The following is a 27,327-nucleotide window of genomic DNA, read 5'->3' as shown; positions in this document are numbered from 1 at the left end:
ACACCACGTTATTCTTCTCACAATGGGACACCCCACATTTTATAGGAGGATGGAGGGAGGATCCATACTGCCCCTTGGCGTGTGGTTAATATTATTGCCTCATGGGGCTAATGTGCCACACATGTCATAAACAACACTGGGTAAGTTATCCTCATCTTCACGCCTCGCTCCTATCACACTAACTCTTTTTTCCCTCACTTGTCATCTCTGATGGTATGCAAGAGCCTCTTCCTTTTATCTGATCCTCTCTTCAAGTTTTCTCTCATCATAAGTTGTTCTAAAGTACATACAGACATGGATCTGGATTCAGTGTTCTTATTTTTAAAACAGAGTGATTGAATGTTATGGGGAAAGAAGAGGAGAAAAAGGTATCTTGATAATAAACTGAACAAAGTCCTGGGGGGTGAGATAGGACAGGCGATTTTATTTTTAATCTTTTAACATCCAAATAGCAGGCAGGCTTCTAGTAAGCTGTAATTTTTTTGTTCAGTTTAAAAAATTGGATTGTAGTTGATATTACATATAATATATTCTAATTCCCTCACTATTTTCTTTGTTTAGTTCCACTTACTTGGTTTAAAATAGCTCCTTATCCCATATCTGAAATGTATTTAATATATTTTTATCTGACAGGCAGAATGTACATATACTTAATTATTTCGCACATTTTTTTTAATAGATTAGTCCGTCAATTCATTTTAAAGGAAAAAAAAATGTTTAAAGTCACATTTAGGGCCCTTACTGTACAGTTGGGGGATAAGCTTTGTGGATATAGCCTTTATATTTAGTATAATTGAGGTCTAAAATAATAATCTTCTATTATCTCAACAGAGCAAATTATTGAAAAAGATGAAGGTCCTTTTTATACCCATCTAGGAGCAGGTCCTAATGTGGCAGCTATTAGAGAAATCATGGAAGAAAGGTAATTAACACAAAGGCACAGGGCAGATGAACGGTTATCCTTTTGTATATGTCAGAATTTTTCCAGCTTTCACATACAAAGCAGTAAACAATTGTAAACTGAGTAATTATTAGTAAGCTTAGCTATTCCAGGGTTGCCAACGCTACACACTGTGCTATTCACCAGAGAGTCACAATATTTGACAGGACTAATAGTCTGCAAGCTGGCACAGGCTGCCCACTTTGAGATGGATGCCAGAAAACCCAGGCATGGACAAGAACCAGCCAGCCAGCCAGCCTGCCAGGCATAAGGGTGCTGGCGCGGGCTGCAAAGAGAGGCCCCGCTCTGGTTTTCCCACTTGATGATAAAGTGTCAGAAAGAGGGGAAAGGTGGTATAAGAAAGGAACCATTGAGTTCAGTTCACCTCGAGTTGTAAACGAGTAGCTAGCTCTAAGGAAGTTGTCCACTGGTATGAGCAGAAAGCAAGAATGATATACTGAATAGAAATAGAACAGATTCTATTTATGGCTACATTCATGTTTAACTGTTGGTCATAAGTATGCAAGTATTCACCTGAATCTACATGGTCACTCCTGCATGTAGAAGATTCTGAGATAATCAGTGCAGAGAGAGACGTTCATACACGTGTCAACAGCGCTGAGCTGCTGTTATGCTGGGGTGCCTTTTCTTTAAGAGGTAGGCAGTTTTATCATGAAAATACATTAGGAAGCACTCTGGGCAGCAAGGACATATTCTGTATCATTGTTGCCCCAATTCCAAATTATTTATTTCTAAATGAGCATATAGAAATTCACTAAATAATCATCTCATAGCCTGGCAAAAATAGTGAGTTTTCCTAAGTGCCCTCTTTTATTAGCAAGTAGTAAGTAGTGTCTTGGTCATAAGGGAAAGTATAATCTGTTTCTAGAATTATTCCATAGTTTCAAAATTGCTGGATACTAGTTATTTGACAGCCTTTTAAACAACGTGAGAGAGATTCTTAGAGGAATAGATTCTAACTAAAATCTATTAAGATTCCCCAAGTTTTAAAATAGTTAAATTCAGCAAAGGACAAATCAAATAGTACATATCTTGGAAGACTAAATTTAACAAACTTGGAAAAGTTTTGTGCTTTGTGAAATTATGTATAAAAATAAGTTTCCCATTATTTTTACCCAACATATAATTTCAAAACAGTTCATTACAATTATCAATATATTTTGATACTAAAGAGATACAAGGCTTAAAGTCTGTTATCCAGTTTCCTTGGCTTAGTTCTGGGTTTTTTTGATAAACTATTCATTTCTCAGGATGTGATCATAGAATAAAATCATGCTCAAATGTTCAGTATTTTGGTTGCCTCTCAGATTCATTTGCTAATTCTATGTGTGTGTGTGTTTCTGTGGATTTCTTTAAGGTTTGGACAGAAGGGTAAAGCTATTAGGATTGAAAGAGTCATCTATACTGGTAAAGAAGGCAAAAGTTCTCAGGGATGTCCTATTGCCAAATGGGTAAGTGTGACTTGACAAGGCCTTTGATCCTCAGTCGTGGGCGTTTTGATTCATTCACCTAACCCTGAGAATTGGGTTGTCCAGATCAGACAGTCATTTACGCCAGTTGAAAGGAATATTGCTTATATTTATCATTTTGTCATGTCTTAAGAAAAAGGCAGTTTAAAACCATGTACAGACTGTACTTAATTGAAAGAACTTAATGGCGAGGAGGAGGTCTGTTCAGGTGCCTACTAGAAGTATAGTTCTTCCCTGCATGTGAGGTCCTAATCCTTTAAAAATCTGCAGTTAATCTTTATCTTGTCATTTTTGAAGCCCTGGAACTTTAAAGTCTTGCCCCTGTAGCTCTGGCTTTAATGCAGGGAGCATGGCCTGCAGTGTCCTGGGGAGGGGCTGCTACACACTGCCTGCATTTGCATCTCTCCTGGTTCTGACCCCAGGGTAAGCCCCAGCGTCATAGATGGGCAACAAAAGGCAGGTGGCATGTGATGATAGATGTCAACCTAATTGTGACCAGATGTGAGAAAATATACAGACATCAATCAATGCTCTCCTCTGCTGCAAGTGACCCTTGTTTTGTTTTGGTTGGGGTGGGGGTGTTGGGGTGGAATGGTGACCCGAACAGGTGGTTCGCAGAAGCTGCAGCGAGGAGAAGCTACTGTGCTTGGTGCGGGAGCGAGCTGGCCACACGTGTGAGGCTGCGGTGATCGTGATTCTCATCCTGGTGTGGGAAGGCATCCCAGTCTCTCTGGCCGACAAGCTGTACTCGGAGCTCACCGAGACGCTAAGGAAGTACGGCATGCTCACCAACCGGCGCTGCGCCCTGAACGAAGAGTAAGTGCCTCCGGGGGGCCTCTCCTCTTTCTCCGCTGCTAAAAAAGCCTGACCATTGTCTTGAGGGTAAAGAGTCGAACTTGCGTTTTCATGTTTATATAATAGGGCTCAAAATGCCCGCTTCACAAACCTGCGATAGGATCTTGTATTTGCTAACATGGATACTTTGAGGAAGGTGCACTCAGTAATGTTTTGTACCTTTGGACAGTGTAGCTATGAGTTAGAAGCAGCTTGCTGGAAGTCTGTGTATATCCACAAACTGGACCATACTATAAACTTGAAAATATTTGTGTGTCCACTCGCTGCAGGCTCGCTCTGTGTGCCTGGCCATCGTGTTAGTATTGATAACACTTCTGTGTCGCAGGATTTAAGACAGTAAGCTTGGTAAGAAACTTTAGGGTTTCCAGATCAAGGATTTTACTACATCAGCAACAAGGCTTGTAGAGGTCCTGTAGGAACAAACTGGTTTTGACTTCATTGCAATCTAGTTTATTACTTCCATTGTAATAATCAAAATTGCCTCTACTTTTACTGCTGCTAAATAATCAACACATTAGCTATGGATGGACATTATTTAGGAAAACAAGGGTATACATTTAAATATATTTAATGCAACCAAGAATTTATGGTTTGTGTTTTTTTATTTTTTAATCTCATCTACTTGCAGGAAATTTAAATCTTCACTTTGAGAAAGGGTACTTTTTAATTTTCCTTCTGCTATGGTATTCTTGTATATCATTAAAAAAAAAATACAGGGAAATTCACAGTGCTTCACTGAAATCCTATGTAACTATTTTAGTCACAGTTTAATTTTGCACTTCTTTTAGTCTCCTTTCTCCTGTGTCCACCAAATTACAAAACAGTCTACTGAGCTTATGGAAATATTGTCTGTTCATTGCAGTAACCCACTGCTAACCAAATTTGTAATTTCACTGACTATTACTCTAACTGGTATGGTTTAAGTATATGTTAACATAGGTTCTCCCTCTGGGACATTGGGGGCAGGTAGAGGGGATTCTAAATTAACTATTAATAATCTATCAAAGTTACTGTTTCAATATGAAAATGTGGATTGGTTTTCTATGATAGTTATGATCCAGAAATTTCATGGTGTGTACCTTATGGCCATAAACCCACTTTCACAAATGATAGATTGGAGGATCCAAGTTGTTGATTCATAAGACATGACTCAAACTTATGGTTGACTGCTTTGAAGTGAAGTGAAGTGAAAGTTGCTCAGTCATGTCCAACTCTTTGCAACTGCATGTCCATGAAATTCTCCAGGCCAGGATACTGGAACTGCTTGCCTCTCACTTCTCCAGGGGATCTTCCCAACATAGGGATCAAACCTAGGTCTCCCACATTGTGGGAGAGTTGAACCACAAGGAAAGCCCAAGAATGCTAGAGTATATCCCGTCTCCAGCAGATCTTCCCAACCCAGGAATCAAACCGGGGTCTCCTTCATTGCTTTAGGTGTAAAGTAATATTCTATTTATCCTAACATCTCATGTTTCATCTTTTAAAAAAAAATTGTTTTAGGTGCCTTTAATCAGAAAGAAGATGAATATTAAGACATCTTGAGCTGGTGTTGGTAATAACATTTTTCTCAGGAATTCAGTGACACTGCCTTGTGTTTGTAAAGCAGACCTCCTCTTAGACTTGGTGGCTGGAACTTCTAAACCACCAAAGATCTTGTGAAAATGACAGTTCTGTTTACATTTCTTAAAGTTTCTTGCAAACTATATTTCACATCCTTTGAAATTAATTTTTATAATACCTGTTATTTTTCCCATGAAGGCTTTTCTTTGATTCCTATAAATGCCATTGTGTCTGAAGCAGAATTTATTTCTATATGTCAGATTTTATGTTAAAACTTTGCTAAATTACATTATTTTGCATTTGAAAATGATGAATGTTGATGGGGCCGGGGTCTAAGAAAAAATTGTAATTTGTTTCACTGGTCTAAATAGGAGGCAAGTACAAACCTATTAAAAGATGTGCTGCAAATATTAAGACATTTTAAAGGCCAGTCTGTATACTTTTGCTTAACTTGGTCTGGAATTTCAAAGTAAAGATGGGGAGTTATTTAGATGGTATTTTGGCTTTGGGCTACTCATACTTACAGCAGTTCCCCCAAAAAACAAAAAATATGCTTGAAGTACATGATTCAAATAGACACTTAACCAATGGCATACCATATATCACTCAGACAGCTTATGAAGTTTCCCCTACCCTATAAAATTTTATTTCATATCTGGCAAAAGTTAAAATTATTATTACTATTTGCCAAGTATGAAGAATATTTATTTTCATGGTATGAGATTTTATTTTTATTGCAGCTTGTTTATTGTTTCTCTATCCTTAGGCCTTGAAAAACTCCTGGTAACAGGGTCAAAGGGCTTCCCTGGTGGCTCAGCAGGAAAAGAATCTGCCTGCAATGCAGGAGACATGGGTTTTATCCCTGGGTCGGGAAGATCCCCTGGAGGAGGAAATAGCAACCCACTCCAGTATTCTTGCCTGGATAATCCTATGGACAGAGGAGCCTGGTGGGCTACAGTCCATGGGGTCACGAAGAGTCAGACACGACTGAAATAACTAAACAACAACAATGAAGGATAATCTCAAATTGGGGCTGCTGACTCATTTTAATGTTCAAAGCTATGTGACTCTCATCACTGAATTGTTATAAATCCCAGTGCGAGCGTGCACCGTAACCACCCACTGTGAGTCCAGAAACAACTCTGAGAGCATCTTCCAGTGGGAAAATCAGAATGAATTTTTACATTTCCCTTGAGCCAAGCCATTTGTTCCTCCTTTAAAGATCTCCCTTTGAGATGTCCATTTTATGGACTAAGCCTAACCAGTATTTTTTCGGCAAGTAGGAGTTGTGGGACTGCTATCTGTCATTATAAGAAAGTCCAAGCCAGAACTGTCTCTGCCATGCTAGGTGATATTAAACTTTTAAAGAAACTGTATATTATAAAAAATTTTCCAATATACATAAATGGAGAGTACAGGATAATGAATCCCCAGGAACTCATCACACAGCCTCAATATTTATCAACATTTTGCCAATACTATTACATATATCCTCCTTGCCACACTTTCTAACCCCACCCCCGCCACTGTTTTAAAGCAAAACAGATGTCATATCATCTCAGCTACATTCACTCTGATGTATAGCGCTAACAGATAAGGACTCTTTTTTTTTTTTTTTAAACAAAACCTAGTCACAGTGCCATTATCTTTCATTTCAAAATTTCAAACATTAATTCATTTAATGTTCAGACCACATTTAAAATTCCCTAACTGGATCCTATTTCCAATATACACAGAGAGTGAAAGAACACTGAAAAAAAGAAAGTCTGTATCTTGCATTTGATTGAGACTTTTCAGTAGGCCCTAGTTCAAGCCTATCGTCTAACGTAATTATTGATAAAACTTCCTTTTATTTTCAAAAGTGTCCCAGTTTGTAAGATAAAGTATATGATTCACAAGCTTCTTGTGAATAGTTTCCCCTCTTTTTAAGGAATTTGTTAGACTGTATGATTTTGATTTGCTTTGTAAAATTTCCCACACTCTGGATTTGACTGTGCACACTTGCTTAACTTGTTCCTCTGCCACTAATATCATTTAGACAGTAGTAGTTAGAGACTTAAATATGTATATATACATGTCCATTAGCAGAATGCTTCATAAGTGGTCATGAAATAATCTTACTTCTTTAGACCCATCATGAGAGACATAATATCTGCTTTGTTCCATTTATAGTGATATTATGTGTTCATTTCAGAAGTTATTAGCTTGATCCACCCATCATAAAGTTTCCTAGAAAACTTTCACTTAACAGCTTAGCACATCCATCAATGATTATTACCTGTTTATATTAGTTTGCAAATTGAAATGTTTCTTATTTTTTAATGTTGTACAAATTTATTTGTTGTATACATTTAAATTATTCTGATAGTTTTCTATTCTTGCATAAGTTTGAATAGCTGATCTAGTTTCTAGCTTACATTTCTTTTCTTTTTTACAGTTAGAAGTCCAAAGAGGTTGAAGCATTTTAAAAATATGTTGCATAGGCAAATATTTTTACTACAATTTCTCTGATTTGTTATTTAACAATTAGCCAAATTTTGAGTTATGTTGAAATGAGGCTACAACGTGAAAATTCTAACTGTATTTGAAAGGCCTCTGTTGAAAGAAATGTGCCTTTTTAGTATCCACTTCATGTAGGAAATCACCTTGAAGTCACTTTGTTATGTAGTGATCTTTTAAAATTTAGATATAATTCACAGACTATAAAATTCACCCTTTTAGTATACAATACAGTACATTAGTGTATTCATGAAGCTGTGCAACATTTTTGTCACGCCCAAATATAAACCTCATAGCCATTGGTTAGTCACTTTCCATTCTTCTCTCCCCTAAATGACAACTACTGATCAACTTTCTGTCTCTATAAATTTGCCTCCTCTGGGCATTTCATATTAATAGAATCATACAATATTTAACCTGTCTGTCTGGCCTTTTCCACTTAGCATAATGTGTGGACTTTAAATTTTTTTTTTAATTTTTAGCAGAGTATAGTTGGTTTACAATGTTGTCTTAGTTTCAGGTATCCAGCATAGTGATTCACTTGTACTTATATTCACTCTTTTTCAGATTCTTCTCCCATATAGATTGTTGCAGGATACTGAGCTGTTTCCTGTGCTTTGCTGGTCTTCTGTATATAGTAGTGTGTGTATGTTAATCCCAAGCTCCTTTGTTTTGTAAATCATTTTTTAAAAATTAGATTCCGCATGACTGATATCATGTGATATTTGGCTTTCTCTGACTGACTTCACTTAGTATGATAATCTCCAGGTCCATCCATGTGGCTGAAGATGGCATTATTTCATTCTTTTCTATAGCCAAGTGATACTCCATTGTGTGTGTGTATATATATATATACATATATATATATATATATATCACATTCATTCTTCTGTCGATGGACAGTTAGGTTGCTTCCATGTTTTGGCTATTGTAAACAGTGTTGCAGTAATCATCGGGGTTCTTGTATCTTTTCAAATTCTAGTTTTCTCCAGATACCTGCCCAGGAATGGGATTGCTGGATCCTATGGTAGTTCCATTTTTAGTTTTTTAAGGAACTTCCATACTATTCTCTCTAATGGCTGTACCAATTTACATTTCCCACAAACAGTGTAGAAGCGTTCCCTTTTCTCCACACCCTCTCCAGCATTTACTGTTTATAGATTTTTTGATAATGGCCATTGTGACTGGTGTAAGGTTATTGCTCATTGTCGTTTTGACTTGCATTTCTCTAATAATTAGCGATGTTGAGCATCTTTTCATGTGCTTTTTGGCCATCTGTATGTCTTTGGAGAAATGTCTATTTAGATCTTCTGCCCATTTATTTTTTTAAAATATAGAACTACATGAACTGTTTGTATATTAGAAATTAATCCCTTGTCAGTCACTTTTTTTGCAAATATTTTCTCCCATTCTGTGGGTTATCTTTTCATTTTGTTTATGGTTTCCTTTGCTGTACAGAAGACTTTAAGTTTAATTAGGTCACATTTGTTTTTTTGTTTTTATTTTCACTAGGAGGTGGGTCAAAAAAGGGTATTGCTGCAAAATTTTTGTTAAAGAGTATTCTGCCTGTATTTTCCTCTTAAGAGTTTTTAGTGTTCAGCTTTACATTTAAGTCTTTAATCCATTTCAAAGTTTATTTTTGTGTATGTTTTCAGAGAGTGTTCTAATTTCATTCTTTTACATGTGGCTGTCCAGTTTTCCCAGCCCCACTTATTGAAGAGACTGTCTTTTCTCCATTGTATATTCTTGCCTCCTTAGCCACAGATTAATTGAGCATAGATGTGTGGCTTTATTTCTGTTCCATTGATCTGTCAATATATTTCTGTTTTTGCACCAGTACCAAACTGTTTTGATAACTGTGACTTTATAGAATAGTCTGAAGTCAGGGAGCCTGATTCCTCCAGCTTTATTTTTCTTTCTCAGGATTGCTTTCAGGGTCTTTTGTGTATCCATACAAATTAAATATTTTTTTATTCTAGTTCTGTGAAAAATGCCACTGGCAATTTGATAGGGATTGCATTGAATCTGTATATTGCCTTGGGTAGTATAGTCATTTTGATAATATTGATTCTTCTAATCCAAGAACATATCTTGGAATATGTCTTGGTATATCTTTCCATCTTTGTCATCTTCTCTTTCTTTCGTCAGTGTCTGATAGTTTTCAGAGTACGGGTCTTTTGGCTCTTTTGGTAGGATTTTATTCCTATATCTTATAATGTTTTAAAGGTTTGACTTTGTCATCACAGTAATCAGTACTTTATTTCTTTTTTATGACTGAATAATATTCCATTGTGTATATATACCACATTTTCTCTATTTATCAGTTCATAAACATTTTGGTTATTTCTACTTTTTGGCTGCTAAAAATATCTGTGTACATGTTTTTGTATAGACATATATTTTCACTTCTCTTGGGTATATACCTAGGAATGGCATTGATAGTCATTTGGTAATGCTGTTTAACTTTCTGAGGAACTGCCAGACTTTTCCAAAACAGCTGCACCACTCTTCATGCTTAGCAACAAAATAGAGGTTCTTATGTTTCTGCATTTTAATCAAAAGTATTTATTGTCTGCCTTTTTCATTATAACCTTTTCAGCGGGTATAATGTGTATCTCATGGTTTTGATTTGCACTTCCCTATGAGTAATGATGGGGCTGCTCTGTGGCTCAGACGGTAAAGCGTCTGCCTACAATGCAGGAGACCCGGGTTCGATTTCTGGGTTGGAAAGATCCCCTGGAGAAGGAAATGGCAATCCACTCCAGCACTCTTGCCTGGAAAATCCCATGGACAGAGGAGCTTGATAGGCTACAGCCCATGGGTTCGCAAAGAGTCGGACACGACTGAGCGACTTCACTTCACTTCACATGAGTAATGATGTTATTATTTCATTTGCTATTGGCTATTCCTCTCTGTCTTCTTTGAAGAAATCTTTACTTAAATCTTTGCTCAGTTTTTTATTGTTCTGGATACCAGAACTCATCAGATATATGGTTTGCAGATATTTTCTCATTCTGTAGGTTCTCTCTTCATTTGATGATATCCTTGAAGCACAGAAGTTTTTTATTTTGATGAAATCAATTTGTCTTTTTAAATTAATTGCTTGTACTTTTAGTGTCATATCTAAGAAATCATTGTATAATCCAAGGTCTTGAAGATTTACACCAGCGTTTTCTTCCCAGGGTATTATAGTTCTAGCTCTTACATTTGAGTCTTTTGATCACTGTTGAGTTATCATGTGAGATAAGAAGTCAACTTCATTCTTTTGCATGTGACTATCCAGTTGTCTCAGCACCATTTGTTGAAGAGACTGTGTTTTCCATATTGAATTTCTTGTCATTCCTGTTGAAAATTAATTGACAAAGATGTATGGGTCATTTCAGGACTTTCCTATCTCATTAATTTACATACCTGTCCTCATACCAATACTTCATGGCACTGACTGCCATAGTTGTCGTGATGTTTTGAAATTGGGTGTGTAAATCTCTGTTTTCCTTTTATAGGATTATTTTGGCTATTTTGTGTCCTTTTCAGGTCTCTGTGAATTTTAGGATCAGCTTATGAATCTCCCCATCTGGAATTTTGACAGAGGTTCTATTGATATCTTAACAATATTACATCTTCCTATTTATTAGACAGTATGTCTTTACATTTATTTAGGTTTTTAATTTTTTTCAATGATGTTTTATAGTTTGCAGTGTACAAGTACTACACTTCTTTTGTCAAATTCCTAAATAATTTATTATTTTTGATACTATTTAAGTGGAATTATTTTGATTTCATTTTTGAATTGTTCATTGCTAGTATACACTTACACGATTGGTTTTTATATATTAACCTTGTATCCTGCAAACTTATTAAACTAGTTGATTAGTATTAATTTTTTTTAGTGGATTCCTTAGGATTTATACATACAAAAATCTTGTCATCTACGAACAGAGATAATTTCTTCATTGCCAATCTGAGTGTCTTTACTTTTTTTTTTTTTTAACACTTTTGCATTATTTCCCTGGCTAGAACATAGAGTAGATTGTGAACAGAACTGGCAAAAGCAAACATCTATGTTTTATCCCTGATTTTAAGGGGAAAACTTTTAGTTTTTCACTATTTAGTATGATGTTAAATGTAGGGTTTTTGTAAATGTTCTTTGTCAGATTGAGGAAGATTTTTTTTTCTGTTCTTACGTTGAACATTTTTATCATAAAAGGATGTTGGACTTTTCTCAGATGCTTTTTCTGAATTTCATTTTGTTAATGTAGTATTTAATATTGATTTTTTTTTTTTTTTTTTTGTACACTGGACCAACACTGCATTTCTGGGATAGTTATTACTTGGCTATAGTGTATACTTTTTGTGTATGTTGTTGGATTCTGTTTGCTGGTGTTTTATTGAGGATTTTTTCATCTATATTCATAAGATATTGGTCTACAGTTTTCTTTTGATGTCTTTGTTTTATGGTTTCAGGGTAATACTAGATTCCTAGGATGCATTGGGAAGGGTTCTCTCATATTATTTGGAAGAATTTGTAAAGGATTGGGGCCAGTTCTTTAAATGTAACAGGAAAAGCATGTACTCCTGGGTTTATCCTCGTGGGCAGTTTTTTGATTATTGATTCAGTCTTTTTGTTATAGATATATTCAGATTTCTATTTCATCAGTTTCAGTAGTTTGTGCTTCCTGGAACTTTTGTCCATTTCATCTATGTTATCTAATTTGTTAATAGATCATTTTTATAGTATTCTCTTATAATGCTTTTAATAAGGTCATTGGTAATATCCTCTTTTTGATTTCTAATTTTAGTAATTTGGGTCTTCTCTCTTTTTCTTGGTCAGTCTAGCTAGTTTTGTCTACCAAGACCTCAGACAGCTACAGTGTTCAACAACTGTCTCTGACTATTGTCAACAAATACCTCCAGTGGGGAAAAGGCTGTATACAATAGGTGAGCTCCAGGTCAGATCAAATAAAGAAAGCCTTGTTGGTGAGGTCCTCTAGAGAGCTACCAAATAGGTAAAATAGTGACATTTCTCCAAGAGTAGGGCTTTGGAGGATATCCAGCCTAATTCTGGAGTAACAATTCTAATGTGACAATATTGTTACTTTAGGTATATTCAGTGTGAAGATATAGAAATTTTTTTTAGAAAGAGAAATTTTGAACTTCTTAACCCATGAATTCATACTATTTCCTATTCATAGGATTACAGGATCTTTACTTATCTTTAGACTTCTTTCATCTTACACTGAAATTCTTAATTGAATTTAACAATGATTTCTTCATGTCAGAACATACATAAGTAACTTCAAAATAATATCGTTACTACAAATAAGACTGTTGTTGTCCAGTGAGGTCAAGAGAACAATACATAAATGAAAGATGCAACCATCCACTTGTCCGCATGTATCCAGAGTAAATGAAGCCATTATCTCAGAAGTATCTGCTCTCCAATTGCAGCGTTGTTTACTATAACCAAGGTGTGGAGACAACCTAAGACTCCATTAATGGATAAATGGATAAAGATGTGGTTTGTGTACACACACACACACACACACACACACACACACACACACAGGAATATTATTCAGCTTTTAAAAAAGGAAATCCTGTCATTTTTGAAACGTGGATGAACTTGGAGGGTATTATACTGACTGAAATAAGCCATATGGAAAAAGACAAATACTAATGGTATCAATTATCCATGGAGTCAAAAACAAACAAATAAAAATCAAACTCATTAAAACAGAGTAGCATAGTGGTTGTGAGAGGCTATGGCCTGAAGGAAATAGGGAGAGATTGGTAAAGTATATATGTATATAATCATCTTTCATTATAAAATAAGATCTGAGGCTCTAATGTATAACATGGTAACTATGGTTGATAACACCTTATGATATATTGAAGTTTGCTAAAAGGGTCATACTTAAATGTTCTTTGCAAGAAAAGAAAAAGATAAATTTGTGAGGTGACAGATGTGTTAACTAACTTCATGGGAAAATCCTTTCATAATATATGCTTATATCAAATCATCACATTGTATACTTTAAATATTTACAATTTCATTTTTCAATTATACCTCAGTACAGCTAGGAAAAAAAATACCTATTAATACAGTTTTCCTTCTGGCTTGTTTTATCTTGTTTTAAATTTTTGATTTCTTTGCTTGGTCGCCTGTTTATTGCCCTTAGGATATAGCTGACTTGGTCTGTAAAGTCACAGTACTATATTTTAGCCAAAAACTAGAAGGCACTCAAAGGCCCGTCTGTGTTGGGATGGTTAATTTGTGGCATATTTATATAACTGAAAACTGTATGCATGTAAATATAGTAAAACTACATGTAACAATACAGTTGTAACATCCAAAAAATGTTGAAGAAAAGATACAGATAAGCTTATACTAAATAATTGCATATACCTGTGTATGTTATATATGTATGTGTATAATATACATACACACATTTCTGTTTTTATACTACAGGATAATATAGCATACTACATGTAGTGTCAATTCAGTTCAGTCTCTCAGTTGTGTCTGACTCTTTGCGACCCCATGGGCTGCAGCACTCCAGGCTTTCCTGTCCATCACCAACTCCCAGAGCTTACTCAAAGTCCTGTCCATCGAGTCAGTGATGCCATCCAGCCATCTCATCCTCTGTCGTCCCCTTCTCCTCCCACCTTCAATCTTTACCAGCATCAGGGTCTTTTCAGATGAGTCAGTTCTTCGAATCAGGTGGCCAAAGTGTTGGAGTTTCTGCTTCAGCATCAGTCCTTCCAATGAATATTCAGGACTGATTTCCTTTAGAATGGACTGGTTGACTCTCCTTGCAGTCCAAGGGACTCTCAAGAGTCTTCTCCAACACCAGAGTTCAAAAGCATCAATTCTTCAACGCTCAGGTTTCTTTATAGTCCAACTCTCACATCCATGTATGACTACTAGAAAAACCATAGCTTTGACTAGATGGACCTTTGTTGATGAAGTAATGTCTCTGCTTCTTAATATGCTATCTAGGTTGGTCGTAGCTTTTCTTCCACAGAGTAAGCATCTTTTAATTTCATGGCTGCAGTCACTATCTGCAGTGATTTTGGAGCCCCCCAAAATAATGTCTGTCACTCTTTCCATTGTTTCCCCATCTATTTGCCATGAAATGATGGGACCGAATGCTATGATCTTAGTTATCTGAATGTTGAGTTTTAAGCCAACTTTTTCACTCTTCCTCTTTCACGTTTATCAAGAGGCTCTTTAGCTCTTCACTTTCTGCCGTAAGGGTGGTGTCACCTGCATATCTGAGGTTATTGATAATTCTCCCAACAGTCTTGATTCCAGCTTGTGCTTCATCCAGCCTGGCATTTCACATGATGTGCTCTGCATAGAAGTTGAATAAGCAGGGTGACAGTATACGGTCTTGATGTTCTCCTTTCCCGATTTGGAACCAGTCTGTTGTTTCATGGTCAGTTCTAACTGTTGCTTCTTGACCTGCATACAGATTTCTCAGGAGGTAGGTAAGGTGGTCTGGTATTCCCATTTCTTTCAGAATTTTTTACAGTTTGTTGTGATCCACACAGTCAAAGGCTTTGCCATAGTCAGTAAAGCAGAAGTAGATGTTTTTCTGGAACTCTCTTGCTTTTTCGATGCTCTAACGGATGTTGGCAATTTGATCTCTGGTTCCTCTGCCTTTTCTTTACATGTAGTATAAAAATAGTCAAAACTATGTATATGTGTTTGTGTGTGTGTATATATAAATGTATGTGTGATCTATACTATACATAGAAGGAAAATGGGCAAAACTATATATATACACACACACATACTTTTTCACTTTTATATCACTTTCACATACATATACACATGCATACACACTAAATTCAGTAGGTTTGCAGTATCTACTATATAAAGAGCTTCCTTAGTGGCTCAGTTGGTAGAGAATCCCCTGGCAGTGCAGGAGATCTGGGTTTAATCCCTGGGTCGGGAAGATCCCCTGGGGAAGGGCGTGGCAACTCTCTTCAGTATTTTTGCCTGGAGAATTCCATGGGAAGAGGATACTGGCAGGCTGCAGTCCATGGAATCATAAAGATTTAGACACAATTGAGTGACTAAGCACAATGGACACAATAGCATATATATAGTATAAAGGGTTTCCCTCGTGCTTCAGTGGTAAAGAATTTGCCTGCCAATGCAGGAGACTCAGATTCGATCCCTGCATCAGGAAGATCCCCTGGAGAAGGAAATGGCAACCTACTCCAGTATTCTTACCTGGAGAATCTCATGGACAGAGGAGCCTGGCGGGCTACAGTCCATGGAATCGCAACGAGTCAGACATGCCTGAGTGTATGGGCCCAGGCAGAGGCACACATGTAGTGTAAAGATAGGCAAAACTCTTCTCTTGTGATAGAAGTTACTGTTAGGAGAACAGTGCCTGAAAGGATGGGGTTTTGAAGGTGCAAGTGGACGTTTTGTTTCTTAGTTTCAGTGCCACATGGGTATGTTTCATTTGTGAGTGATTGCAAGCTATAAAATCATGTGTACTTTTCTCCAGTTTATACTGCAATAAAATGTTTGTTTAAATGGTCTTTTTGAGTCAGTTGAAATAGTTCTTTTCTCGTTTGATTGTGGCACAGCTTAATATAAAGTTAGAGTTTTAAAATTAATTTGCACCCATTTTGGAATGTAGATACCCAGAATATGAGATTGATGGCCCAGTCAGTGCTACCCATAGTCCTGAACTTGGTTCTTTGCTTTCTCAGGAGAACCTGTGCCTGTCAGGGGCTGGACCCAGACACCTGTGGTGCCTCCTTTTCTTTTGGTTGTTCATGGAGCATGTACTACAATGGATGTAAGTTTGCCAGAAGCAAGATCCCAAGAAAATTTAAGCTGCTTGGGGATGACCCAAAAGAGGTTTGTTTACTTCCTGATGTATAATCTGTTTATTTTTCATGGAGAATTGGTGAACACAGATGAAATGAATAATATGATATACTCTGCTAAACTCTCATTAGCAGAGAGAATTTCATCTCAAAGATGGATCAATAAAATTTTGGCTAAACTGTAGACACACATAATAATATTTTATAAAATTATGCATGATAACAACCATGTGATACCAAAGTAATAGGGTTTGAGCAACACAAACTCTTTATGCTTATGTCTTTTTATTCTTTGTCTTTTATATTAATTTGAGTTTTACACAGCTGTCATTTCCATATTAAAATTATTAATACTTGACTGTTAAAACTTTCATCTTTTAAACCTGAATTATAGAAGCCATGTTTGTGACGGCCACATTCATAAAAGACCATTTCTATTCACCTTTTCAGCCCATGAGATGTGATGATTTAATGTTACTATAATAAGGGTATTCAAGTAACTAAAACATACTTAGATTTTAATATAAAAGTGTAGTTGAAATAAATGAACTCTGATTTCTCATTGACATCACTGGGTTTGTCCTTTCTCTGGACTATCAATTTCTCGAAATATAACTTGTAAACTGGTATGAAATTTAACAACTTTTGGGTAGCTTGTGTTCTAGGGTATGTTAACTGAATAATTGGAAAACCTCAGTATGTTTAGTGTTTAAATATGATAAAATTTTTAGTGAATCTGTACACAGTATAGTTTTCTTTCAAATTTTAGATGCAATTGAAATAGATATCTATACTATTGATGTAATAATTTTTACATGTCCCTCTAATTGAAAAATGTGTTATCTCTATTATTTGTAATTATAATGGTAATCGGAAGTTTAATAAAGTGCCAAAGCTCTTCAAGTCACGATAAAATTTTTTCATAGAATCATAATATTTTAATAAGCTGTATTAATGTGTTAGATGTCCTTTTTTCATAAAGAAAAACATCCAACTCTTTAATAAACCTAATGAATAGCAAATTTGCATGCCGCCTTCCACTTAAATTTTTCACACTGGAGAGCTTTTTCACCACTACTTCATAAATATTTATTCCTGTGTTTCATGTAAACCAAATCCAAGGGATGGCTAGTAACATCCTCTGTCTGTCAGACAGGAAGGCTTCAGTCAGAAATCTCCTCACCTTCTGAAATACAAACATTTTTCTGCCAGCTGGTTAAATCTCCCAAGGTTTTTAGAGAAATATCAATGTGAAATGAGAACATCTAGGTATGAATGGATCAATGGACTATTATCACCTAGCATTTAAAAAAGCATATTCTTTGTTGAGGGGGGAGGGAATGTAACTGAACATTTTTCCTCTTTTAAACTTTACAAAATTTTTCACATATACCACATTATAGTTCTTGGAGTTTTATTCATATTTGAATCACCTAGTGATTTTTAGTTCTATGGAGATACAATTTCAAATTTTGAAATGCTATTTTTATAAACATTTAAAAACATAAAGATTGGAAATAGGTTAAACCAAACAAATCCTTTCAACACCTCATCTTCCTTGGCCACTAACTGGAGAGGAGTGGAGAATGTGACCTTTTGAATGGCCTCATTCTCCTAATCTACTACTAGTGTAGACATGTATTAATAGATGCATGCAAAGTATAAGATTGATTAATCTTATTAAAATAACAAAGTGGTGGACATTTAACAACACAAACAAAAACAGGTTATAAATGGTCTACGCTTTTCACTTAGTGTGTTAAGATGGCAGTTATTTAATAAGAGGTGCTATATATAGTGATTTGGATCTAAGATGTAGGGGGGGAATCTAATTAGTCACCTTTCATATATGGATAGAATGGATTTGGAATTTAATATGCAGAATTGTTCATTTTATACAGGAAGAGAAACTGGAGTCGCATTTACAAAACCTGTCCACTCTTATGGCCCCAACGTACAAGAAACTTGCACCTGATGCATACAATAATCAGGTGAGTTTAAACAATGATTGGCAGTTATTGAGATGCTTTACTTACTCATTATTGATGACCTACCTGTCTTTCCAGAAATAGTTTTGAAGCAATGTTTTTCTTTTATCTAACTTTTTTCTCTTCTGAATTGTTGAAGCCACTGTAATGTTCTGTTTTTGATAAATGAAAATTATACCATCCAAAAGAGCATATTTCTGGTCTTTTAATCTGTAAAGATAATGAGTTTTTAAGGCTCACAAGCTGTTTTACTTACTAATCTTGTTCTCATATGGATAATTTTATCTCTATAGACAGGCTATAGTGGTTAATTATATGATTCAAACTATAGTTCCAACCACCTGTTAGCCACCTGTTAACTGTTTTCATAGCAAGTCTGTACATATAAAGCTATGGTTGTACCACTTTGTAAGTGTATATACATGTGATGAGATATATTAGATTTTGCTAGTTTCCCCCTATTTTCTAAGTGTGTGCCAGGTTGTGCCTATATGGAAGGTTTGGTGGTTTGTTTAGAGATGCTCATGAAGGAGGTGAAAGACCATGAAGTCTACACAGTTTCAATAAACTCCTTCTTTAGAGGAGAAATGTAAAATGCCAACTATAGGAAAAAAGGATACAGCTGGGATAGAGGTATGCACACATTTCTGAAGGAAAAAAAGCTTTTCCCTGAGTAGAGGAGAGCTGTAAGGTCATAAATGGCCTTGGAGACCATACAAAGATCTTTGAACTTTATAATCTTGTAGACAAGAGGTCTATCACTGGGGTGTGTTCTAAGTGTATATTGGGGAAAATGAGGGTGAAGCAGTTTAACTCTATAAGGTTGAAAGTGAGTGTTAGTTGCTCAGCTGTGTCCAACTCTTTGCACCCCCATAGACTGTAGCCCACCAGGCTCCTCTGTCCATGGGATTCCCCAGGCAAGAATACTGGAGTGGGTTGCCATGACCTCCTCCAGGGGATCTACCTGACCCAGGGATCAAGCCCGTCTCCCACATTGCCAGCAGATTTTTTACTGTCTGAGCCACCAGGGAAGTGGTGAGAGTAAAGTGTTTTAACTCTATATGGCTACTCAAGCCAAATAAATGAAATATAGCTTAGATTAGTGGAAGATTAGAGAAGTAAACTATTGCAGCCATTGGGCAAGACATGTTAAGGTCCTAATTTAACAAAATAGCAGTGATAAAATGAAATAAATATATGAAATATTTGAGGTGGAACTCATAGTGACCAAGTGGATTTGAAGATAAGCAAAAGAGAATTTGAGGATCCACCAAATATCTGGCTTAGGTGGTTATTAATTAGTATTAGGAATCAGTAAAGAAAATTAAGTTTGGAGGAGATAAGGAGAAGATAAATGTCGTTTTGGACATGTTAGATCTGACATATTTCTAGGATAATTAGAAAAACAATCAGAAAAAAATCCAAGTTAGCACTGTGGGAGTTACCAAAATGTAGGAAGTAGTTAGTAGTAAATACAATTTGTCAGAGTGGAGATTATAAAGATGAAAAAGGGCTAATGATTTTGACATTTAACCATTTAGGGGTGATTGGAGGAAGAGAAACCACTGAAGAAAGGGCTGGGGGCGGGGGGTAGGAACAATGGAATAGGAGAGGTTAAAGATTTAAGAGGAAGAGGAAGACTGATGGACGGGGGAAAGCTGGCAGTGATGAGAAGGTATTCAGAGTATGCAGTGGGGATATATGGAAGTGTGAAGGGCAACACTTTTGCAAACATTGTTATTTGTAATACTTAACAATGTTAAAGACTCTAAGGGGACTAGATTGGTCTACACAGCAGAGACAGGGGACCAATTCTAATTAACAATTTAGCTATTCTTTAACATGTGGACGTTAACATTTTCCTCAAACCCCAATTCACTTTTTTTTTTAAGTAGCAAAGAGGGCAACTTTAATGATTGTCTCTTTATAAGTTGTTTTATGTCACACCTCGGACACGACTGAAGCGACTTAGCAGCAGCAGCAGCATGTCACACCTAGATTTTTAGAGACGTATATGTGACTGTTTTAAATGCGGTTAATAACAGTGGGATTAATATTGTTATTTTACAACCTTACCTGTTTTAATCAGTGTCACAGGAAAGTATAAGGAATGGCTTGATACTGTTGTAAAACAGCTCTGGGTAAGCAACACAATAAATCAAGCTATAAAAAGAAAATGAATTGAGTCTATATTGCTAGATTTCAAGTTTGGCCATTTTCTATTAAATGAATTTTTTATAGGGGTTATTAATCAAATGGATTTAACTGAGGAATGGGACAGAACAACAAGCATTGATGTTCACCTTACTCCTTTGATTCTTACTATAGACTGTATCATACAAACACGATTATCTAAGCATCTATATTCTCCTCTGTTTGTGTTTGGAGTATTTTATGCATTTCCTAAACCTGGAATATCTAAAATACGAAGGAGCCTCAGATTTTTAAGGTATAACAACATGATTATAATTATATATAGTCCCTTAGATGTGTTTGAATATTTGTATATGAGCAAATGTGTAGATGTACTATGGGCTTCCCTGGTAGCTCAGTGGTAAAGAATCTGCTTGCCAATGCAGGAGACCCAGGTTTGATCCCTGGGTCAGGAAGATCCCCTGGAGAACTGGCAACCCACTCCAGCATTCTTGCTTGGGAAATGCCATGGACAAAGGAGCCTAATCAGTTGGCATAAAGTTTTGGTTAAGCACGACCAATAATGTCTAGAGATCTACTGTATAATTGTACCTATAATCAACAAATTTAAATTTAAACATTTTCTAAAATTGTAGCTCTCATGTTGTGTTCTTACCACCATAAAATACATACATACATTCATACATTAAAAAATAGATGTAATGTCTATGTAAACTAAATCATCTAATGGCTAAGAATGAATAAGGTGTTTTTTTTAAATTTCATGGTAGGTACTATTGGAAATATTTATCCATATGTCTTCACGTGGTTTAGAGATCTGAAAAACAACCATGTGATTGTTTCCTACAGAATATGTAAAACATAAAAGTTACGGATGCTGCCAAGGTCTGTCATTTGGTCTTTGCCTCCTTTTCCCCAATTGAATATAATACCTTTATTTCTCACATATGCATGTTTTTCCTTGCGTTAGTCCTGGATGTCATGAAGTCTTATTGCCAAAGTTAAGCTTCATTGGGTCTTCACAGCATTTCTTCTGTCAGCTCCATGATATAAGACTATATTTTCTTAATTTAAATATACCTTCATATCTGCCAATAGATTTGTATTTCGCTGTCTTTTCTATGATTATCTTACCACTAAAGTTTAGGCCTGAATTAGCAGGCTTAAATCTTAAAATCATGGGCTTTCATCAGGTGTGGAGATGACATTTTAGACCAAGAGAACTTTCTAGGACAGTGGAAATATTTCCTGTCTAGACTGTTTAGAATGGTAGTTACTAGCTACATGTGGTTACTGAATATGTGATATGTGGATAGTGCAATTGATTTAATGAAATTCCCATTTTAATTAATTTAAATTTAAATTGCCACATGTGGCTGCTAGCCAGCAAATTGAACAGCACAGCTTTACACCATCAGAAAGTCATCCACTTAGAATTGTCTTCCACACAGATTAATTTCCAGTAATTCATTTACAGACTCCTGCATGGTGTTTCTTATAAGATGGCATAAGTCTAAAAACCAACTAGATTTTGTATCATTTTTATTCAAGGAACAGAATAAGCTAACTAGACCACAGCATGGACTAAATAGTCACAAACCACTATTTGTGGTTTGTGAAATAGAGTGGTCATTTACCTTTAGCCAGTCTCTCAAAAATGCTGTATAAGCCTAATAGTAAATAATATTCAAACCATCACAAACTTTATCATGTTATGACTTCAGCTTCTAGCCATGGTGGATTAACAGAAACTGATTTACTTTCTCACATTTTAAAAAAAGAAAAAATACACAAAACAGTAGTTTTTAGATATAAGACAATAAGAAACTCAAGATACTAACACTAGAGAGAAGGGAATTTTAAAAGGTAAACTACAATTACCCCAACTTACTTCCTAAAGAGCACATTAGGCTTCAGGCAGGAAGGAGGAACCTACACAGATGCCATGGTTTTCTCTGTGTTAGGATGCGAAGTTCAGAATTTGGTAAAAGTGCTGGAATTCACAATTCAGAGTCCCAAAGAGGAGAATGCTTCATTGAGAAGAGCTCCAGAGATCTGTAGAGTCTTCAGCTGTACACTAAATGTTGCATGCATGTGAAGAGATTACCAGGGCCATGGAAAGAATCATCCAAAGGGGCAAAACAATCCTTTGATTTTATACAGGACTTGGAATAGTTATTGTTAATACCATCCAGAAGGAAAAGACACCCTAACATGAAAGATATTAAGTATTTAGAATTTGCTGGCCTTGGTAACTGAAGTAGATTAGGCTGTTCTGGTTCCATCTAATAATGTTTGACAGCAAGACTTGAAAGGATCAAACTGATTCCAACAAACTTAGTGGGGGTGGGGGTGGTTTTCCCAGATGGCACAGTGGCAAAGAAACCATCTGCCAGTGCAGGAGATGCAAGAGATGTGGGTTTGACTCCTGGGTCAGAAAGATCCCCTGAAGGAGGAAATGGCAACCCACTCCAGTATTCTTGCCTGGGAAATTCCATGGACTGGCGGGCTATAGTTCATGGGGTCAAAAAGAGTCAGACACAACTGAGTACACACACATAACAGCATCTCAGAACAAAAAAAAATTTTTTAGATAGAATTAATAGTGTATAGTAACTCGTCAAAAATTACCAGGTATACAAAGAAATTAGAAAACATGATCCATAATTGGGGGCAGGGGGCAGGGATAGGGAGCAATCAACAGAAATAGTTCCAGAAATGATATATGATAAAGAATATATTGACAAGGGCATTAAAACTGCTAATATTTCATTTGCTTAAGACAATAGAGGAAACTATGAGCATGACTTTAGAAACGGCTAAGAAGAAGCACAAGCTGGAATCAAGATTGCCAGGAGAAATATTAATAACCTCAGATATGCAGATGACACCACCCTTATGGCAGAAAGTGAAGAGGAACTAAAAAGCCTCTTGATGAAAGAGGAGAGTGAACAAGTTGGCTTAAAGCTCAACATTCAGAAAAGGAAGATCATGGCATCTGGTCCCATCACTTCACGGGAAATAGATGGGGAAACAGTGGCGGACTTTATTTTTCTGGGCTCCAAAATCACTGCAGATGGTGACTGCAGCCATGAAATTAAAAGATGCTTATTCCTTGGAAGAAAAGTTATGACCAACCTAGATAGAATATTCAAAAGCAGAGACATTACTTTGCCAACAAAGGTCCCTAGTCAAGGCTGTGGTTTTTCCAGTGGTCATGTATGGATGTGAGAGTTGTACTGTGAAGAAAGCTGAGCACTGAAGAATTGATGCTTTTGAACTGTGGTGTTGGAGAAGACTCTTGAGAGTCCCTTGGACTGCAAGGAGATCCAACCAGTCCATTCTACAGGAGATCAGCCCTGGGATTTCTTTGGAAGGAATAATGCTAAAGCTGAAACTCCAATACTTTGGCCACCTCATGCAAAGAGTTGACTCATTGGAAAAGACTCTGATGCTGGGAGGGATTGGAGGCAGGAGGAGAAGGGAAGACAAAGGATGAGATGGCTGGATGGCATCACTGACTTGATGGACATGAGTCTCAGTGAACTCCGGGAGTTGGTGATGGACAGGGAGGCCTGGCGTGCTGCGATTCATGGGGTCGCAAAGAGTCGGGCACAACTGAGTGACTGAATTGAACTGAAGAAGACATCAGACCCATACTGAACTTCTAGAGATGAAAAACATATATAATATCTGAATAAAAAATACAGTAGAAGGAATTAACAGCAGATTAGTGAGCCTGAATATGTGGTGATAGAAATGTCCCAATGTGAAAGAGGAAAAGCGAAATTGAAAAATAAAATGAATTGATCAAATGCCTATGGCACAGTATTATTACCCTAATATATATGTAATTAGAATCGCAGAAAGAGGACAGAGAATATTTTAAAATATAATGGCCAATTACTCACACAATAAACCCATTGATCCTAGAAGAAGCTCAGCAAGCCCCAAATAGAGGTTGTGTGTGTGAGGGGGGGAAATTAACAAAGAATGCTACATAAAGTCACATTAAAATCAATAACATGAAGAGCAGATGGAGGAGGGGAAAGAAAAGATTATTTATAGAGAAAAAATGACAATAGACATAGAAAAATGCAAGCAAAAAGATAGGAGAAACATCTTTAAAGTACTGGGAAAAAAATAAAACTATCAACCTTGAAATCGGTAAAGACTCTAAAAACTGAAGGCAAAATAAAAATTTTTTTCCAGACCTACCAAAGCTGAAACAATTTGCCACCAGCAGACTAACACTTCAGAGATGTTCAAGGAAGCCCTCTGATAGAAAAAAACTAGATAGAAATCTGGATTGACAAAAAGGAATGAAGACATCATAAATAGTAGATATTTAAGAAAAAAGACTTTTTCCCCTTATTTAAAATTTTTTCTTTAAAAGATAATTTGCTCTTTTAAAATATATTTAAAATGTAGTTTAAGAATCATAACATGTAAAAGGGCAGAAACTGGAGAATTGGAAGTATATGGTTGTAAGATTCTTATATATGGAATAATATAATACTATATGGATAAACTATTACACTACACTATAAACTTTAAAATAAGCAGCCACTAAAAAAAAGTGTATAGTCCCCCAGTAAAGAAATGAGAATAGAATCCCAAGGCATTTTTAAAAATGTGGAACCAAAGATAAAACAAATATAAAACAAATAGCATATGGTATATTTAATCCCAGCAATATTAAAAAAAAACACATCAAAAGTAAATGTTTTTACCACTCCCAACTTAAAAGGTAGAGCTTGTGATATTGAATAATCACACTGATGTAAAACAATTATGATTTTAAAAAGCAGGAACCAAGAAATATTGTACTAATGTCAATCAAAAACTGGAGTGATATTAATAGCAAGGTAGATTTCATGCCATAGAATATTATAAAGATCATTTCATAGTGATAAAAAGGTCAAGTTAGCAAGAGAACATAATCATAACTATGCATATAATAAATAGCTTCAAATTATATTAAACAAAAACTGATAGAGCTAAGAAATCTCCAACCACAATCAATTTTCAGTATATCTTTCTCAATGACTGTTAGAACAAGTGGACAGAAAATTAATAAGGAAACAGAAGACTTGAACAGCACTTTTAACCAAATTGATGTTACCGACATGTATAAAACTCCCCACACAATGACAGAGTTAACATTAATTTCAAGTGTACAAGGATGATTTACCAAGATAATTGTTTGGTGATCCAGAATATTAACTATCAGTAAATTTAAACGTCACAAAGTATGTTCTCTGACCCTACGAAGTAGAAATCACAAATCTCAACAAAGAAACTATTTCAAACTGAATGAAAATGAAGATGTGGCATTTAAATTTGTGGGATGCAACTATGAAGGCTTGCTTAAAGAAAGATTTATAGCATATAACAGTTATATCAGAAGAGTATAAAGCCTCAAATCAGTGATCTTCTACCCCATGAAACTTGGAGAAAAGGAGCACTTTTAGCCTTCTAAGAAACAGAAGGAAAGAAAAGCAGAAGTTAAGAACAGAAATCAATAAGATAGAATGCACAAAACAAAATATATCAGTGAAGCCAAAAACTATTTCTTTAAGTCAGTTTAATCAAGAAAAAAATAGAAGGTACAAATTGTCAATGTCAAGAATTAGAGATGAGAAATTACTGTAGATCCTACAAATTAATAATAGAAAACATTATTAAAACTTTATAAAAATTAAAAAAAAAACTTTATGAAAATAAAATCAGTGACTTAGATGAAATGAACAAAGTCCTTAAAAGGCACAAATTACCAAAGCTTACTAAAGAAAAAATAAATAGGGCATGGAAGAAACCTAGATGTCCATTGACAGATGAATGGATAAGGAAGTTGTGGTACATATATACAATGGAATATTACTCAGCCATAAAAATGAACACATTTGAGTCAGTTCTAGTGAGGTGGATGAACCTAGAGCCTATTACACAGAGTGAAGTAAGTCATATACATTACCATATGTAAAATAGATAGCTAATGGGAAGTTGCTGTATAACACAAGGAGCTCAACGCAGTACTCTGTGACAATGTAGAGGGCTAGGATGGGTGTGGGGTTGGGGGAGGGTGGGGATATATGTATATTTATGACTGATTCACATTGTTGTATGGCAGAAGCCAACACAATATTCTAAAGCAATTATCCTCCAATTAAAAATAAATTTTAAGAAAGAAAATAAATACCACAAATACTTCTGTGTCTATTAAAGAAATTATAAGTGAAAACTTTCTCAAAAAGAAAACTCCAAACCCAAATGATTTCCCTTACAAATTTCACCCATTATTTAAGAAAGAGATAATCATGGAAATTCTTCTAGAAAATAGCAAAGAGGTAAATACTTCCCAATTCCTTCTATGGGACTGGAAATATCCTGATACTAAAATCAGACAAGGACATTAAAGAAAAGATAAAATCCAATGATCTTCATGAATATTAATATGAAAGTTCTTAACAAAATTTCATGCAAATACATCTAATACTAGTGTAAAAGGAATAATACATCATGATCAAATGGAGTTTATTTCAGGAACAAACATTCATTTAACAGTCAAAGATCAATCAATGTGATTCAGTGTATTAACCAACATATTGGGGGAAACAATATCTCAGCAGAGAAAAGGCATTTGACAAGATTTAACATCCATAGAAGGAAAATTTCTCAGCCTAATAAAGGGCATAGATGAAAAACCTAAAGCTAACATGAGTAATGGTGAAAGACTGAAAGCTTTCCAGTGCTTAGTGTTTTTATGGCATGGCGGCAAGTTAAAGAAGCATTTCACTCCTTGACTTGTTCAAGGTGGAACTGTAATTTGCTTTACTCTATTTTGTGACATGAAACTTCTTAATGTTATTTTGTGATAAAAAGTGAGTGTTTGCTCAGTTCTGTCTGACTCTTTGCGACCCCATGGACTATAGCCCACCAGGTTCCTCTATCTATGGAATTCTCCAGGTAAGAATGCTGGAGTGGG

At 35.7% G+C, this 27,327-nt stretch overlaps 1 protein-coding gene across 3 annotated transcripts in view; it reads left to right on the top strand.

Annotated features, from left to right (window-relative positions):
* Window positions 1-27,327, top strand: part of TET2 (tet methylcytosine dioxygenase 2) — a 136,051-nt gene that overhangs the window by 96,605 nt on the left and 12,119 nt on the right. Inside the window, exons 4-8 of one of the 3 annotated variants that reach the window (XM_005681343.3) lie at window positions 832-922; window positions 2,319-2,412; window positions 3,038-3,246; window positions 16,078-16,228; window positions 18,099-18,188. In XM_005681343.3, coding sequence (XP_005681400.2) covers window positions 832-922; window positions 2,319-2,412; window positions 3,038-3,246; window positions 16,078-16,228; window positions 18,099-18,188 — 635 coding nt within the window. Of the gene's footprint in view, window positions 1-831; window positions 923-2,318; window positions 2,413-3,037; window positions 3,247-16,077; window positions 16,229-18,098; window positions 18,189-27,327 lie in introns of those variants that run through there. The other 2 variants (XM_013964483.2, XR_001295766.2) reach the window with 2 other exon arrangements.

The sequence above is a fragment of the Capra hircus genome, chromosome 6 (assembly GCF_001704415.2).
Source record: "Capra hircus breed San Clemente chromosome 6, ASM170441v1, whole genome shotgun sequence".
Taxonomy (NCBI): Eukaryota; Metazoa; Chordata; class Mammalia; order Artiodactyla; family Bovidae; genus Capra; species Capra hircus.
This window is presented reverse-complemented; position numbering and strand designations above follow the sequence as displayed.